The sequence below is a fragment of the Schistocerca cancellata genome, chromosome 11, assembly GCF_023864275.1.
Source record: "Schistocerca cancellata isolate TAMUIC-IGC-003103 chromosome 11, iqSchCanc2.1, whole genome shotgun sequence".
In the NCBI taxonomy this organism is placed as follows: domain Eukaryota; kingdom Metazoa; phylum Arthropoda; class Insecta; order Orthoptera; family Acrididae; genus Schistocerca; species Schistocerca cancellata.
The window spans coordinates 107235157-107248007 of record NC_064636.1 but is presented as its reverse complement, the minus strand read 5'-3'; the positions used below and the strand labels follow the sequence as shown (position 1 = coordinate 107248007).

General features: G+C 38.6%; 1 protein-coding gene across 1 annotated transcript in view; it reads left to right on the top strand.

Annotated features, from left to right (window-relative positions):
• LOC126108642 (zinc finger protein 729-like) overlaps positions 1 to 12851 on the top strand; it is an 81162-nt gene that overhangs the window by 30439 nt on the left and 37872 nt on the right. The window contains exon 3 of the mRNA XM_049913951.1: positions 11405 to 11497. Within this exon, the coding sequence (XP_049769908.1) occupies positions 11405 to 11497 (93 nt within the window). The remainder of the gene's footprint in view (positions 1 to 11404; positions 11498 to 12851) is intronic.

Genomic DNA, 12851 nt, shown 5'->3' with positions numbered 1-12851 from the left:
TTTTCTAAATCGCTTTGCAACTGATACTGGTCTTTGAATGACCTTACTAGACGGTAAATTACAGCATCATCTGCGAACAACCTAAGAGAACTGCTCAGATTGTCACCCAGGTCATTTATATAGATCAGGAACAGCAGAGGTCCCAGGACGCTTCCCTGGGGAACACCTGATATCACTTCAGTTTTACTCGATGATTTGCCATCTATTACTACGAACTGCAACCTTCCTGACAGGAAATCACGAATCCAGTCACACAACTGAGACGATACCCCATAGGCCCGCAGCTTGATTAGAAGTCGCTTGTGAGGAATGGTTTCGAAAGCTTTCCGGAAATATAGAAATACGGAATCAACTCGAGATCCCCTGTCGATAGCGGCCATTACTTCGTGCGAATAAAGAGCTAGCTGCGTTGCACAAGAACGATGTTTCCTGAAACCGTGCTGATTACGTATCAATAGATCGTTCCCCTCGAGGTGATTCATTATGTTTGAATACAGTATATGCTCCAAAACCCTACTGCAAACCGACGTCAATGATACAGGTCTGTAGTTCGATGGATTACTCCTACTACCCTTCTTAAACACTGGTGCGACCCACGCAATTTTCCAATCTGTAGGTACAGATCTATCGGTGAGCGAGCGGTTGTATATGATTGCTAAGTAGGGAGCTATTGTATCAGCGTTACCTGAAAGGAACCTAATCGGTATACAATCTGGCCCTGAAGACTTGCCCATATCAAGCGATTTGAGTTGCTTCGCAACCCCTAAGGTATCTACTTCTAAGAAACTCATGCTAACCAGCTGTTCGTGTTTCAGATTCTAGAATATTCCATTCGTCTCCCCTGGTGAAGGAATTTCGGAAAACTGCGTTCAATAACTCCGCTTTAGCGGCACAATCGTCAGTAACAGTACCATCGACACTGCGCAGCGATGGTATTGACTGGTGTCAGTGTATGAAGGAAGATTCCTCCCTGCAGTAATTGTTGCTCTGTTAACCTGCCTTAGTGTTACATTGCTATAACAGAGCTGGCAGCCATAAGCAGTAAAATATCTGGTTGGTATATATTTGAAACTTAGTAGTTACTGTTCACTGAATACTTAAAGTTAAGGAAGATGGTTGTATCCAGTACACAAGACATACATTTGGGTTTTAATGCACAAGTCACACCAATATTCATGAAAGGTAGTAAGAGTAATATACTCAATTACAGGCCCATATCATTAACGTCAATATTCAATGGGATTTTGGAGTATATATTGTGTTTGAATGTTATGAATTATGTTGAAGAGAATGGTCTATTGACACACAGTCAGCACAGGTTTAGAAAAAGGCATTCATATGTGTCTACAACTATCTCTTTACACTCACAAAGTGCTGAGTGCTATTGACAAGTGATTTCAAATTGATTCTGTATTTCTATATTCCCAGAAGGCTTTTGATACTGTTACACACAAGTGACTCGTAGTGAAACTGTGTGCTTATGAAATATCGTCTCAGTTATGTGATTAGATTCGTGATTTCCTCTCAGAGAGGTTGCAGTTTGTAATAATTGACAGAAAGTCGTGTAGTAAAAGAGAAGTGATTTCTGGCATTCTCCAAGGTAATGTTATAGGCTCTCTGCCGGTCATTATCTATATAAATGATTTAGGAGAAAGTGTGAACAGCTGTCTAAGGTTGTTTGAATATGATGCTGTCATTTATCATCTAGTAAAGTCATCAGAAGATCAAAACGACTTGCAATACAATTTAGAAAAGATATCTGTATGGTGCGAAAATTGGGATCTGGCCTCTAAATAACGAAAAGTGAGAGTTCATCCACATGAGTGCTAAAAGGGATCTCATAAACTTCGGTTACATGATAAATCAGTCAAATCTAAAGGCTGTAAATTCAACTAAATACTAAGGAATTGCAGTTACGAACAACTGTAATTGGGAAGAACACAGAGAAAATGTTGTGGGGAAGACACAAATCTACCAAAGGGACTTCCTACACTACGCCTGCCTGTCCTCTTTTGGAGTACTGCTGCGCGGTCTGGGATCCTTACCAGATAGGGTTAACAGAGTATGTTGAGAAAGTTCAAAGAGCAGCAGCACAATTTGTGTTATTGCGAACTACAGGATTTGGGGTGGACATCATTTAAAAGATTTTTTTTTGTTGTGACAGAATCTTCTTACAAAATTTCAATCACCAACTTTCTCCTCCAAATGCGAAAATATTTTGTTGACGCCAACTTATGTAGGGAGAAACGATCATTGTAATAAAATAAGGGAAATTAGAGCTCGCACGGAAAGATATAGGTGATCATTTTTTCTGCGCGCTGTTTGAGACTGGTATGATAGACAATTATTGTGAAGGTGGTTTGATGAACCATCTGCCAGGCACTCAAGTGATTTGTGTAGTATCCATGTGGGTGCAGATGTAGAATGTAGAATGGAGCATTGCATTTCCTAAACAGCATGCACTGAAAAGACATGGTGACAGTGTGAAGCTGTGTAAATAGCACAAAATTTGGTTAATTCTATTGATACTGTATGGGAAGCAGTATTCATTTTATAACCAAAAATCACTCTTTCTGTTTGTGGGTTTTCAGTTGACAAAGCAATCATTTGCATCTGTATTTCCTGTGTTTAATTTTGAAATGTTATATCACCTCTCCCCTGCCCCCCCCCCCTCCCCGCCACACACACGAGTGTAAGCTTAGGATACAGCAGGTCCTCATGCGACTAAGAGTAGATTTTATGACAGAGATAGGTAATGAAAGCATGCCAAGAAGATCATTCGTACAAGCAGAAGCAAATTTACGTTGTATTGTAAGAAAAAAATGAGCATAAAGGAAATATCTACAAATATGTGATAGAAGACTCCAGTATGGCTGTGAAGCTAGGAAGTTTCGCAAGTCTCAATATTTATGGATATGTTACACATTTTATACACTATCTGATCAGAAGTATCCGGACACCTATTGCTGAAAATTAATATGGAGTGTCCACTTTTCTTCTTTATGAAGGCATGAACTCTGTGGGACACTTTCAGTGATGTATCTCAATACCTGATGGCAGCTCATTCTTCCTTAAGAGCAGAAACCAAGAAGGCAGTGTCAATGGATGTTGGGGTCTGAGTGGTGGTGGATGTTCTGTCTAATCCCAAAGGTGGTACATAGGATTTGTGTCAGGATTCGGGTTGGTGTAGGCTAGTGCAATTCAGCACCATTATTGTCCACAAACCATTGCTTCACAGATGCTGGTTTATAGCAGGGGGCAGTACCATTATGATACAATAAACATCTCTGAACTGTTCCTGTACTGTATGCAGCACACAGAACGGTAAAACATGTTCGTATCATTCCACATTTAGCATTTTCTTAGGTGCAATAAGAGAAGCACACACCAGCCACAAAATACAGCCCCATACCGTAACTACCTGTTCTCCATACTTCACAGTTGGCACTACACATGATGGGAGGTGACATTCTCCAGGCATTCACCAAACCCAAAGCATTCCATTGGATTGCCGCAGCATATAGCATGATTCATCAGTCCAAATCACTTATTTAGTCACGCATGGCCCAGAGGCATCATTCTTTATACCACCACGAACATTGCTTACCACTGACTACAGAAATGGGTAGCTTATGAGGATATGCTCAACTGTTGTAACCCATTCTTTTTAACCCCCTACACACAGTCATTATGCTAGCTAGACTGCTGGTAACAATTTGGAACTCAAGACTGTTTCCTTCCACTAATTCCGTGCAAATTTTACAACGGCTCACCTTGATGCCCATTGATTCCTGTACAGTGGTACATGAAGCCTGCCTGGTTTTTCTAACTCTAATGTTCCTTTGTTTTTCCTCTTAAAAATCAGATAACCAACAGTTAACTTGGAAAGCTATAGAAGAGTTGAAATGTCCCTGTTGGTTTTGGTACTCAGGTGACACCCAATGACTAGTCCTCTTTTGAAGTCACTGATCTCTTCTGATCAACCCATTCTGATGGGTGACAAATCAGTACTCCCTACCGTCTTTCATATTGGCAAATCCACTTTCTGTAACAACCAGTGGTCAGTTCCACATTCCATAATAAATTCTGGATACTTTAAGTCTTTGCATTTTCACTAATAGTACCCAGCATTGGAAAATAAGATCAAGTTGGGTGAATATTAAATTTATATCTGGATATACACAGTCAGAAAATCGAAAATAAGATAACTGAACTGTCTGAAATAATATATTACAGAATACCACAGAAAATTGTGTGAACTGATAAGAACTGAGGTGGTCTCCACAGAATTGGCAAAGGAGAAACTTACGAAAAGTACTGAGAAGAAGGGCAGGATGATAGGACTCATGTTAAGACATTGGGGAGTAACTTCCTTGATATTGGAGACAGCTGTAGACGACAAAACTTCAGGGGAAGACAGAGGTGGGAATACATCCAACAAATAATTCAGGACATTGAATTTGATACAGATACAGAAGAAGACAAAAAATACAAATATTAATGTTACCCATGTCAAACAGGATATGTAAATGAAGTACAGTTAATTGTTGTGTAGTGCATAGCAGAAAATCATGATACAATGTCATGAGAGAGGCTCAAAACTGTTAGGTAATTTATTTATTTACTTTTTTCCTTGAGAAGCATGTGTCATAGGTCCATTTCCGAAGGACACAGTAAGAAGAGCTGGAAATTGTAACATTTATTCTAATATATGCCTCGCAAAATGACTGCGATGGCGAAACCAGAGGCTGTAGAACCCATAAAGATGCTTTCCAACACTTGTTCTTCCCAAGCACTTGAACCACACAAAAACATCTGAAATCTTTAGATGTTTTTATAGTTGTATCTCTCTTGTTGGGAAGTGGGAAATATTTGTAATGGTGCCAGAAGCACACTCTATAATATACAATAAAGTGGCTTGCATGGTTAAGATGTAACTTGAATGACAGGTCTCAGGGATGAGCATGTGGCATAATTTGTTGTAGGCAGGGATATTTAGTATGAAACACATCTTGGAGATGTTCCAGGAATTGAAATAACCCATGTCTCCAATATTTGTAGATTTTACGAGAGTGGACAGTAATCAGACATCGATCATTCAACAGTGTGGGGGAGTGTTGGAAATCAAGGAAGGTAGTGTACTTAGTGAGAGGGTGGTAAGAAACAGCGGTAAGGTGATACAGTATAACCTAGCTAATGTGACCTCGGATAGTTCAATTCCCCACTTAGTCTGACCATGCCATTTCTGGTTTTTGTGTGCATACCCCATCTGTCACCACAGTTAGTTCTGTGATGTGGATCAGTAGGCAGGTGACCATTGATAGATGCAGTAATTCGATCAGTTTTAGTATGAAATAACTTGTTTCTTACCTGATCAGTAAGTGTTACTTTTAATTCATTTTATAAATTAGTGACCATTTTTTTTTACATATCGAAGTATGTAAAATTAAATTATAGCATCAACTAAACGTAAACATGTGATGCTGTCTTTAGCAGAGAAACTGATAGGATTTAGAAGGTTTGCTAAAGAAGTGTCTCTTTAAAAAACTACAAATGAGGGGATGACAAAACAACAGTTGAAGAATGGAAAAAAATAGAAAAATTTATGAAAGCGACACAGTGATGATTGATGAGAAGAGTGAACTGAAAATGAGAAAGACTTTGAAGAACACCAAAAGTGAAATTCTAGGTGATGCTTTGTGGGTATAGTTTGAGCAGGAGAGAAGAAAACAAAACTCTGTTGTCTGGACTAATTGTAAAAGAAAATACCGGCTGATCAAAAAGTCAGTATAAATTTGATAACTTAATAAACCACGGAATGATGTAAATAGAGAGGTAAAAATTGACACACACAGTTGGAATGACATGGGGTTTTATGATAACAAAAAATGTCTGACAGATGGCACTGGACAGCACAACGTCAGTGACTGCACATGACAATCGTGTATAAAAGGAGCTGTAATGAGAGAGAGAATCAGATGCGCCAGCAGTCGCAGCACATTGATGTTACCTGAAAAGACGCATTTAATGAAGCTGTATTATCAGAATGGGGAATGTGCTTGTTCAGCGTTATGGTCCTATCGCTATAGGAAGGGGATTCAAATGGGTAAAGGTCCGTTGACAAATGCAGCTGTGGCGAGAATTATTTCAAAGTTCAAATCCACGGGTTGTTTAGTCGATAGACCCCATAGTGGCCAACCGAGCACAAGGCGTAATGCTGCTGAGACAGTTCAGGAAGAACTGGAGACTGTAGAGGGTTCGTCTATGCACGGGGAAGTCAGCACTCGTGCAGTCGCACCAGCATTCCATACACTACTGTTTGGTTGGCACTTAGGCGTACTCTCTGATGCTATCTGTAGAAAAGCCATCAGCATCATGAACTGTTACCTGGCGTTTTAGTGAAGTGGAGGGCATTTGCGGTGTGGGCATTTCAAAAGATGGCGGAAGATGACGATTGGTTGATTAACGTGTTGTGGACCAACGAAGCTCATTTCACGCTCCAAGGGTCTGTCAGTGCCCACAACTGCAGAATTTGGGCTACCGAAAATCCTAGAACTGTCGTGGAAACTCCATTGCACGACGAGAAAGTCACGGTATTGGTTGGATTTACCACATCTACCGTTATCGGGCCTTTTTTCTTTGAGGAAATGCGTGATTCTGGTTTTGTAAGTGCTACCGTGACGGGTGAGAGGTACGCTGATATGTTACAGAATCACATCATCGCCAGCATGGCTGATAAACACCCACTGGAACGTACGATGTTTATGCAGGATGACGCTCCACCCGATATTGCTAGATGCGTGAAGATCTCTTGCGCGTGTTGTTTGGTGATTATTGTATGCTCAGCTGCCACTTTCATCATGCTTGGCCTCCTGGGTCCCCAGACCTCAATCCGTGCGATTATTGGCTTTAGGGTTACCGGAAGTTGCAAGTTTATCATGATCGACCGACATCTCGAGGGATGCTGAAAGACAACATCCGACACCAATGCCTCACCATAACTCCGGACATGCCTTACAGTGCTGTTAACAACATTATTCCTCGACTACAGCTATTGTTGAGGAATGATGGTGGACATATTGAGCATTTCTTGTAAAGAACATCATCTATGCTTTGTCTTACTTTGCTATGCTAATTATTGCTATTCTGATCAGATTTTTTTTGGTTCTAATAAAACCCCATGTCATTCCAAGCATGTGTGTCAATTTGTACCTCTCTATCTACATTATTCCGTGATTTATTCAGTTTTCAAATTTATACTGACTTTTTGATCACCCGGTATATTGATTTTGTATGAAAGATTAGGAGGAAATATTGGAAATGCAAAGTCTGTAACAGTCTGTAACTGTAACATCGGTGGAATGTCATTCGGAATGTAATTATTTTTGGTATGAAACTGTCTGTTGACAAAACAGCTGTCAATGAATTTGTTCCAAAATTTGAAAAAAATTATTAAACATCAAAAGCTGATACCTTGCTAAATGTATAACATTGATGAGTGTGGCTTAAACTACAAAATGCTCCCTACAAGATCTGTTGCTGCACAAAATGAGTCTGTAATACATGAAAACTTGCCAAAGATAGAATAACTATTGATCTCTGTAGTAATGCTAATGGAAGCCACAAAATGCCATTGTTTATAATTGGAAGAGGAAAAAAACCAAGGGCGCTCAAGAACAGTGATATGGCATCACTACCTGTATATCATGGTAACCAAAAGTCAGCATGGATGGAATACAGCCTCTAAGAAAAGGTTTTATGATTAGTTTATCCCTACCATTACAGAATGAAAAAAATAAAAATAAAAAAACCCTCCATGAACTTGTTAGATTGATACTTGACAATGTAACATCTCATCCATATGAGGATGAATGTGAAGAAGTAGTAGTAAAACTTTATTTCTACCTGACAGTTTAACATATCTAATCCAACTCGTGGATGAGGGTGTCACTGAGTGGCTGAAGAGGTGATACCATTGAAAATTCACTGGATCAATTTTAGAAAGGATACAACAAGGTAGCAGCTTGTTTAAAGCTATGAAATCAATACATGCAAAAGATTTAAACTGTACAATTTCCAAAGCTTGGGAGGAAATACTGGCATCAACATTTGAAAAATTTGGCAAAAAATGAATGAAAGAAACAAGTGAAGAGAATTAAGGTGAAACAGCACGTGCAAGAAGTGATGAAAGTCAATACGTAGAAACACCAGCAGTTCTTAGAGATTTGCAGTCTTTACAACCATATGTTGAGGTCACTAGTCTGAGTGGATCAGTACAGCTGAAGTTGACTGCACAACAGAAGAAGAATTAACTGATGACAAAATGATTGATACTGCAACTCAAGCAACTGATGAGAATGAGGAAGATGGTGAAGACAATGAACGTGCAGCTTGGTTCAGATCGATAATCATATACAGGTGCTAGAAAAGCATGTAATATAGCTCTTCAATATATCTCACATTTTGTGGATTAGGAAATGGCAGAACAGTGCAGCAAAATCAAGCTTGTCATCTGCTGAGCAAAAGAACATTACAGACTTTTTCATCCTGCTAAAGAACAGAACATTTTTGTCATACGAGTTCTCATGTTGTAATCAGTTAAGTGGAAATTAGTTGTGTGTCAGTGCAGTACTGTAATAAGGTATGTGCAGATGTTAAACTGCAAGAATAAAAGGAAGCCAACCAGTTGCAATAAATTATGGGTTTCAAATAATCTTTAAATCTGTCTTCTTCATAAGGACAAAAAACATGAGAATAATACTTCATTCAGTAAAAGCTGTCTCCACATTCTGTCTGTATTGGCAATGGCCAGTATATCCCATACACTTAAAATAAGACCATATTAGTTGCTACATGCAGATCCTACTGCTAGTTACTAATGTGGTGTGTTATTTTAAGTGTTTGGTTTTACTGATGTGAGAAGCCCTTGATTCTAGGGCCCTTAATCTTTACATATGGATATGCAAACTGTTGCTGATACATGTAATGTAGAGACAGCTTTTACTGGATGAATTACTAATGTGAAGTTTGTTTGTTCTTCTGAAGAAGATGGGTTTAAATCTGTCAATACCAGGGTAAAGGTTATTTGAAATCCACCATTTATTGCAGCAGGCTGGCTGTGGTTTATCCCTGCTGTTCTGTAACCATTGCTGTTGTGCAGCCATGTTCAAAATAAGTCAAGTTGTTAAATTTTCAGCCGGCCGCGGTGGTCTAGCGGTTCTGGCGCTGCAGTCCAGAACCGCGGGACTGCTACGGTCGCAGGTTCGAATCCTGCCTCGGGCATGGGTGTGTGTGATGTCCTTAGGTTAGTTAGGTTTAAGTAGTTCTAAGTTCTAGGGGACTTATGACCTAAGATGTTGAGTCCCATAGTGCTCAGAGCCATTTTGTTAAATTTCCATTCATGGTAACACTATCTTACTGTACAATACAGATGTATTTTAGACTGTAGGTAAGATTTTTTAGTGTATCTACATTCTCTTTGTGTTTTGCTTCTGTTTTAACAGTGAACACTATTTCAGACAGCACTTCCAGTAGAAAATTAAAGTTGTACTAAGATGTTATGGGTCAGTAAAAGGGTTCCTATGGTAAACAACTTTTTTTGCATTCTGACCATGTTACTGGTCTGTGGCGGACAGATTGGCAAGGTAATACCTAAAATATTAATAGTGAAAAGTTTCAGTGCATGCACAGGTTGATGACAAGCTTATGTTGCTTGTCCAAGAATATTCATCATATTAATTAATAAATTAGAAGAAACAGCAAAGGTGGTAACTTTGCTGGCAAATACAGGAGCTGAACACAGGATAATTTTATACAGCCATGGCAAAGTCCAGAGATGGGATAATGGTAATAGTGAGGTTTGTAGCCAATAGGACAGATGGAGCTGACCTGGACAGTAATCTTGAGAAAACATACATAATAGTTCTTTGATTCTTTCGAGAGGTCTAGTGCAGACTGCTTCACTCCAAGCTGAGAATTTTATTTTTGAGCCTAGGAAAATTTTTAAATACGGGTGCAACATACAGCTGCATATAAAACAATGGAGCATTAGTATGAGGGTTGCCCAGAAAGTAATGTACTGCAATTTTTTTCTTTATTGAACAGAATGAGGATTATGCACACAAGAGAATGGTATTTTATCTACACACCCTATTTTTCCACGTAATCTCCATCTCATTCTAAGGCCTCCTCCAGTACGAGACAAGGGCCTCGGTGTCCTGTCGGTATCAGTCCTTGTCCTGATGGTGGATCCAGTGCTTCACTATGTGACTCGCCACCTCATTGTCCTCAAAGTGCTGAGTTGTAATGTGTTTGTCCTCACAAATGAAATCAGCCCACTACAACATGTCAGGTTTGACAGTTGTTGGTCTCCCGACAGCTGCAATTCGTGGAGCTCCGCCAAACCGCCTTCTGACAACCTCACTCTTCATGCCCAGCTACTAACTGTACTTTTGTCTACAGCAGATGCTCCATAGACTTTGCGCAAGCGTTGTTGAATATTCCCCATAGTTTCTTCCTCTGCAGTGAGCAATTCAATGAAGGCACGCTGCTTGTAATGTACATCACCTACAGATGCCATTTTGAAACTGTCTGATGGAAGTGATGGAAATTTGGCGTGCTCACTCAGGAGACTTCAGATTATGCATACGTAACGTTTTGCATATGTAGCATACGTTTTGGCTGAGAAAGAAAATGTGGTGCATTACTTTCTGGGCAACCCTCGTTCATCCATAACCTTGCAAGTACAACAACAATTGACATCACACGCTATCCCAGAAAAACTGAAATCAAGGCATATAATGCAGTTACATTCCCAGTGTTGATTTATACAACTGACTCCTAGAGTCTTAAACCCAGATGATGATGAAGCTTGAGCTCTAAATCTCCAGTATCTTTGGTCCAGTGGAAGGTTCTGGTGATGTCTGGACAGAAGGAGAAATCAAAGGAAACAGCTGAAATGACAATGTAATGTTGTCAGAAAAATAAGTCTTGTAAGCCGAAATACATTCGACCCAGAGCTGTGAGCATGAGAATTTGTTAATTTTGCAAACTCGGACAGCACATAGTAGGCGAGTTCATTAAATATGGAACAAAAGTTGTGGTAAATGACGAGGTGGAGGCAGCAAACTATTAGGTCAGCACATAAAGGTAAAGATCAGTAAGTGCTGTAAAGTATGCTGCATAGCAGAAAGAACTGGATCTTTGTAGTGCAGTTCAGCACAAGTTGAAATCATGGGAATGTGTGTTGGTATAAAAGTGGCTCAATAAATTATGTTTCTAAATATATTTGAGCATAAGTGATCAGAATCTCAGAAAGAATGGATGAGATTCACAAGAAAGAAATATTGAGATCCATATCAGGAGAGCAGCTTTAATTGAGAGATTGTTTCCTTTTTTTTTTCAGGTTCTTGAAGATCCAGAGGGGGACTCCTGCCCCACTGACTTTATCAAAGAGGATCCTGAACCAAATTTACATGTGGATGAAACTGAGAATATTGTAAGCATTCACATCTCTGATTTATTGCATATAGAGTGAGGAAAAATGCCTTTGGTTGTTTAATGTAAAGGATGTATTGCAAGGAATTAGGCATATATTGAGAGTTTTCTTGGACTAAGTGCCCTTAATAATTTTCCACTATTCTTGTACTATTAAACTTGACTTGGATTGTGATCTATTATTTGCTGACAGTTATGATTAGAATCTGAGCAGGACTTTTAACAATATGTGTAAACCTATTCTCAGCAACCCTTTTTGGTACCAAACATTTTATATGTGATGGATGCCTTGCATTCACACTTAGTAGATGTATAAATTCTGATGGTGTAGGTTGTTTATGAAATATTCCTATTTTCAATAACTTCTGATTAATGCAATTGAGAAGAATACATTGGACTTTTTTTACCTTTTCAGTGAATCTTTGATATATGTAAGTTTATGCCAAGATTCTTAATGGGTGGGAAATTTGTTAAACGTTATAATATTTGTGTGTGCTAAATCATCCTTACTACTTCAGTTTCAACACATTGTACTTGCGCATATATGCGAAATGTTGAATGACTAAATTAGTTTGCCAATACTTGGCACAAAGATAGTTAATAATTTCTTTAATCATTAAGTTTATAAATAATTTTATATTTTCTCAAAAATATTTAAATTCCTAAATGAGATTTGGGTGAGTTAATGTGAGATGAGTCTTAATTTCTGCCGTAAAAGAATATGAGTCGTGTTGAGGGGTTCAGAGGATCTATGTGCCACTGAATCTCAAAATATTGTATATAGTATGTGTGGATCAGATGTGTGTTGAGCTAGTTACACAGCAAAAAATAATTAATTTTGTTCTGAAAGAATATTTTCTTTTGACTCTCTGTGGACCATTATGATGAATGGCCCAGACTATGATTTAAAATGTCATGCGTTACCAGTAAATGGTGGAAGCAGTCAAGAAAAAAATATTTTGCATAAAGAAAAGGCATGAAAGGATTAGCAGGGCCTCTTAATTAGTTAAGAAATTTATTTGTTTCGTTGTAGAAATGACTGACTCATTTAAGACTATTCAATATTATTATTTAAAATATTTGGTATAGGTAGCATGGTTATAGTCTAGCAGTGAAAATGCATAGGGGTACAAAAGATTTGAGTCGTTAAGGGTCAATTGAATCACAAGGGAAATTTGTTCGATTAAAGAGCCATGTCGTATAGTCAGACTCATTTTTCACTACTCAGTACATTAACATTTTCTTTTCTAAATGACTAATATTGCATTCAGACACTTGTCTGAACAGAATTAAATATAATCCATGAAAGAAATTTGGTTTTGCATTGTATTTCAGCCAGAAAATTAAAGGTTCCA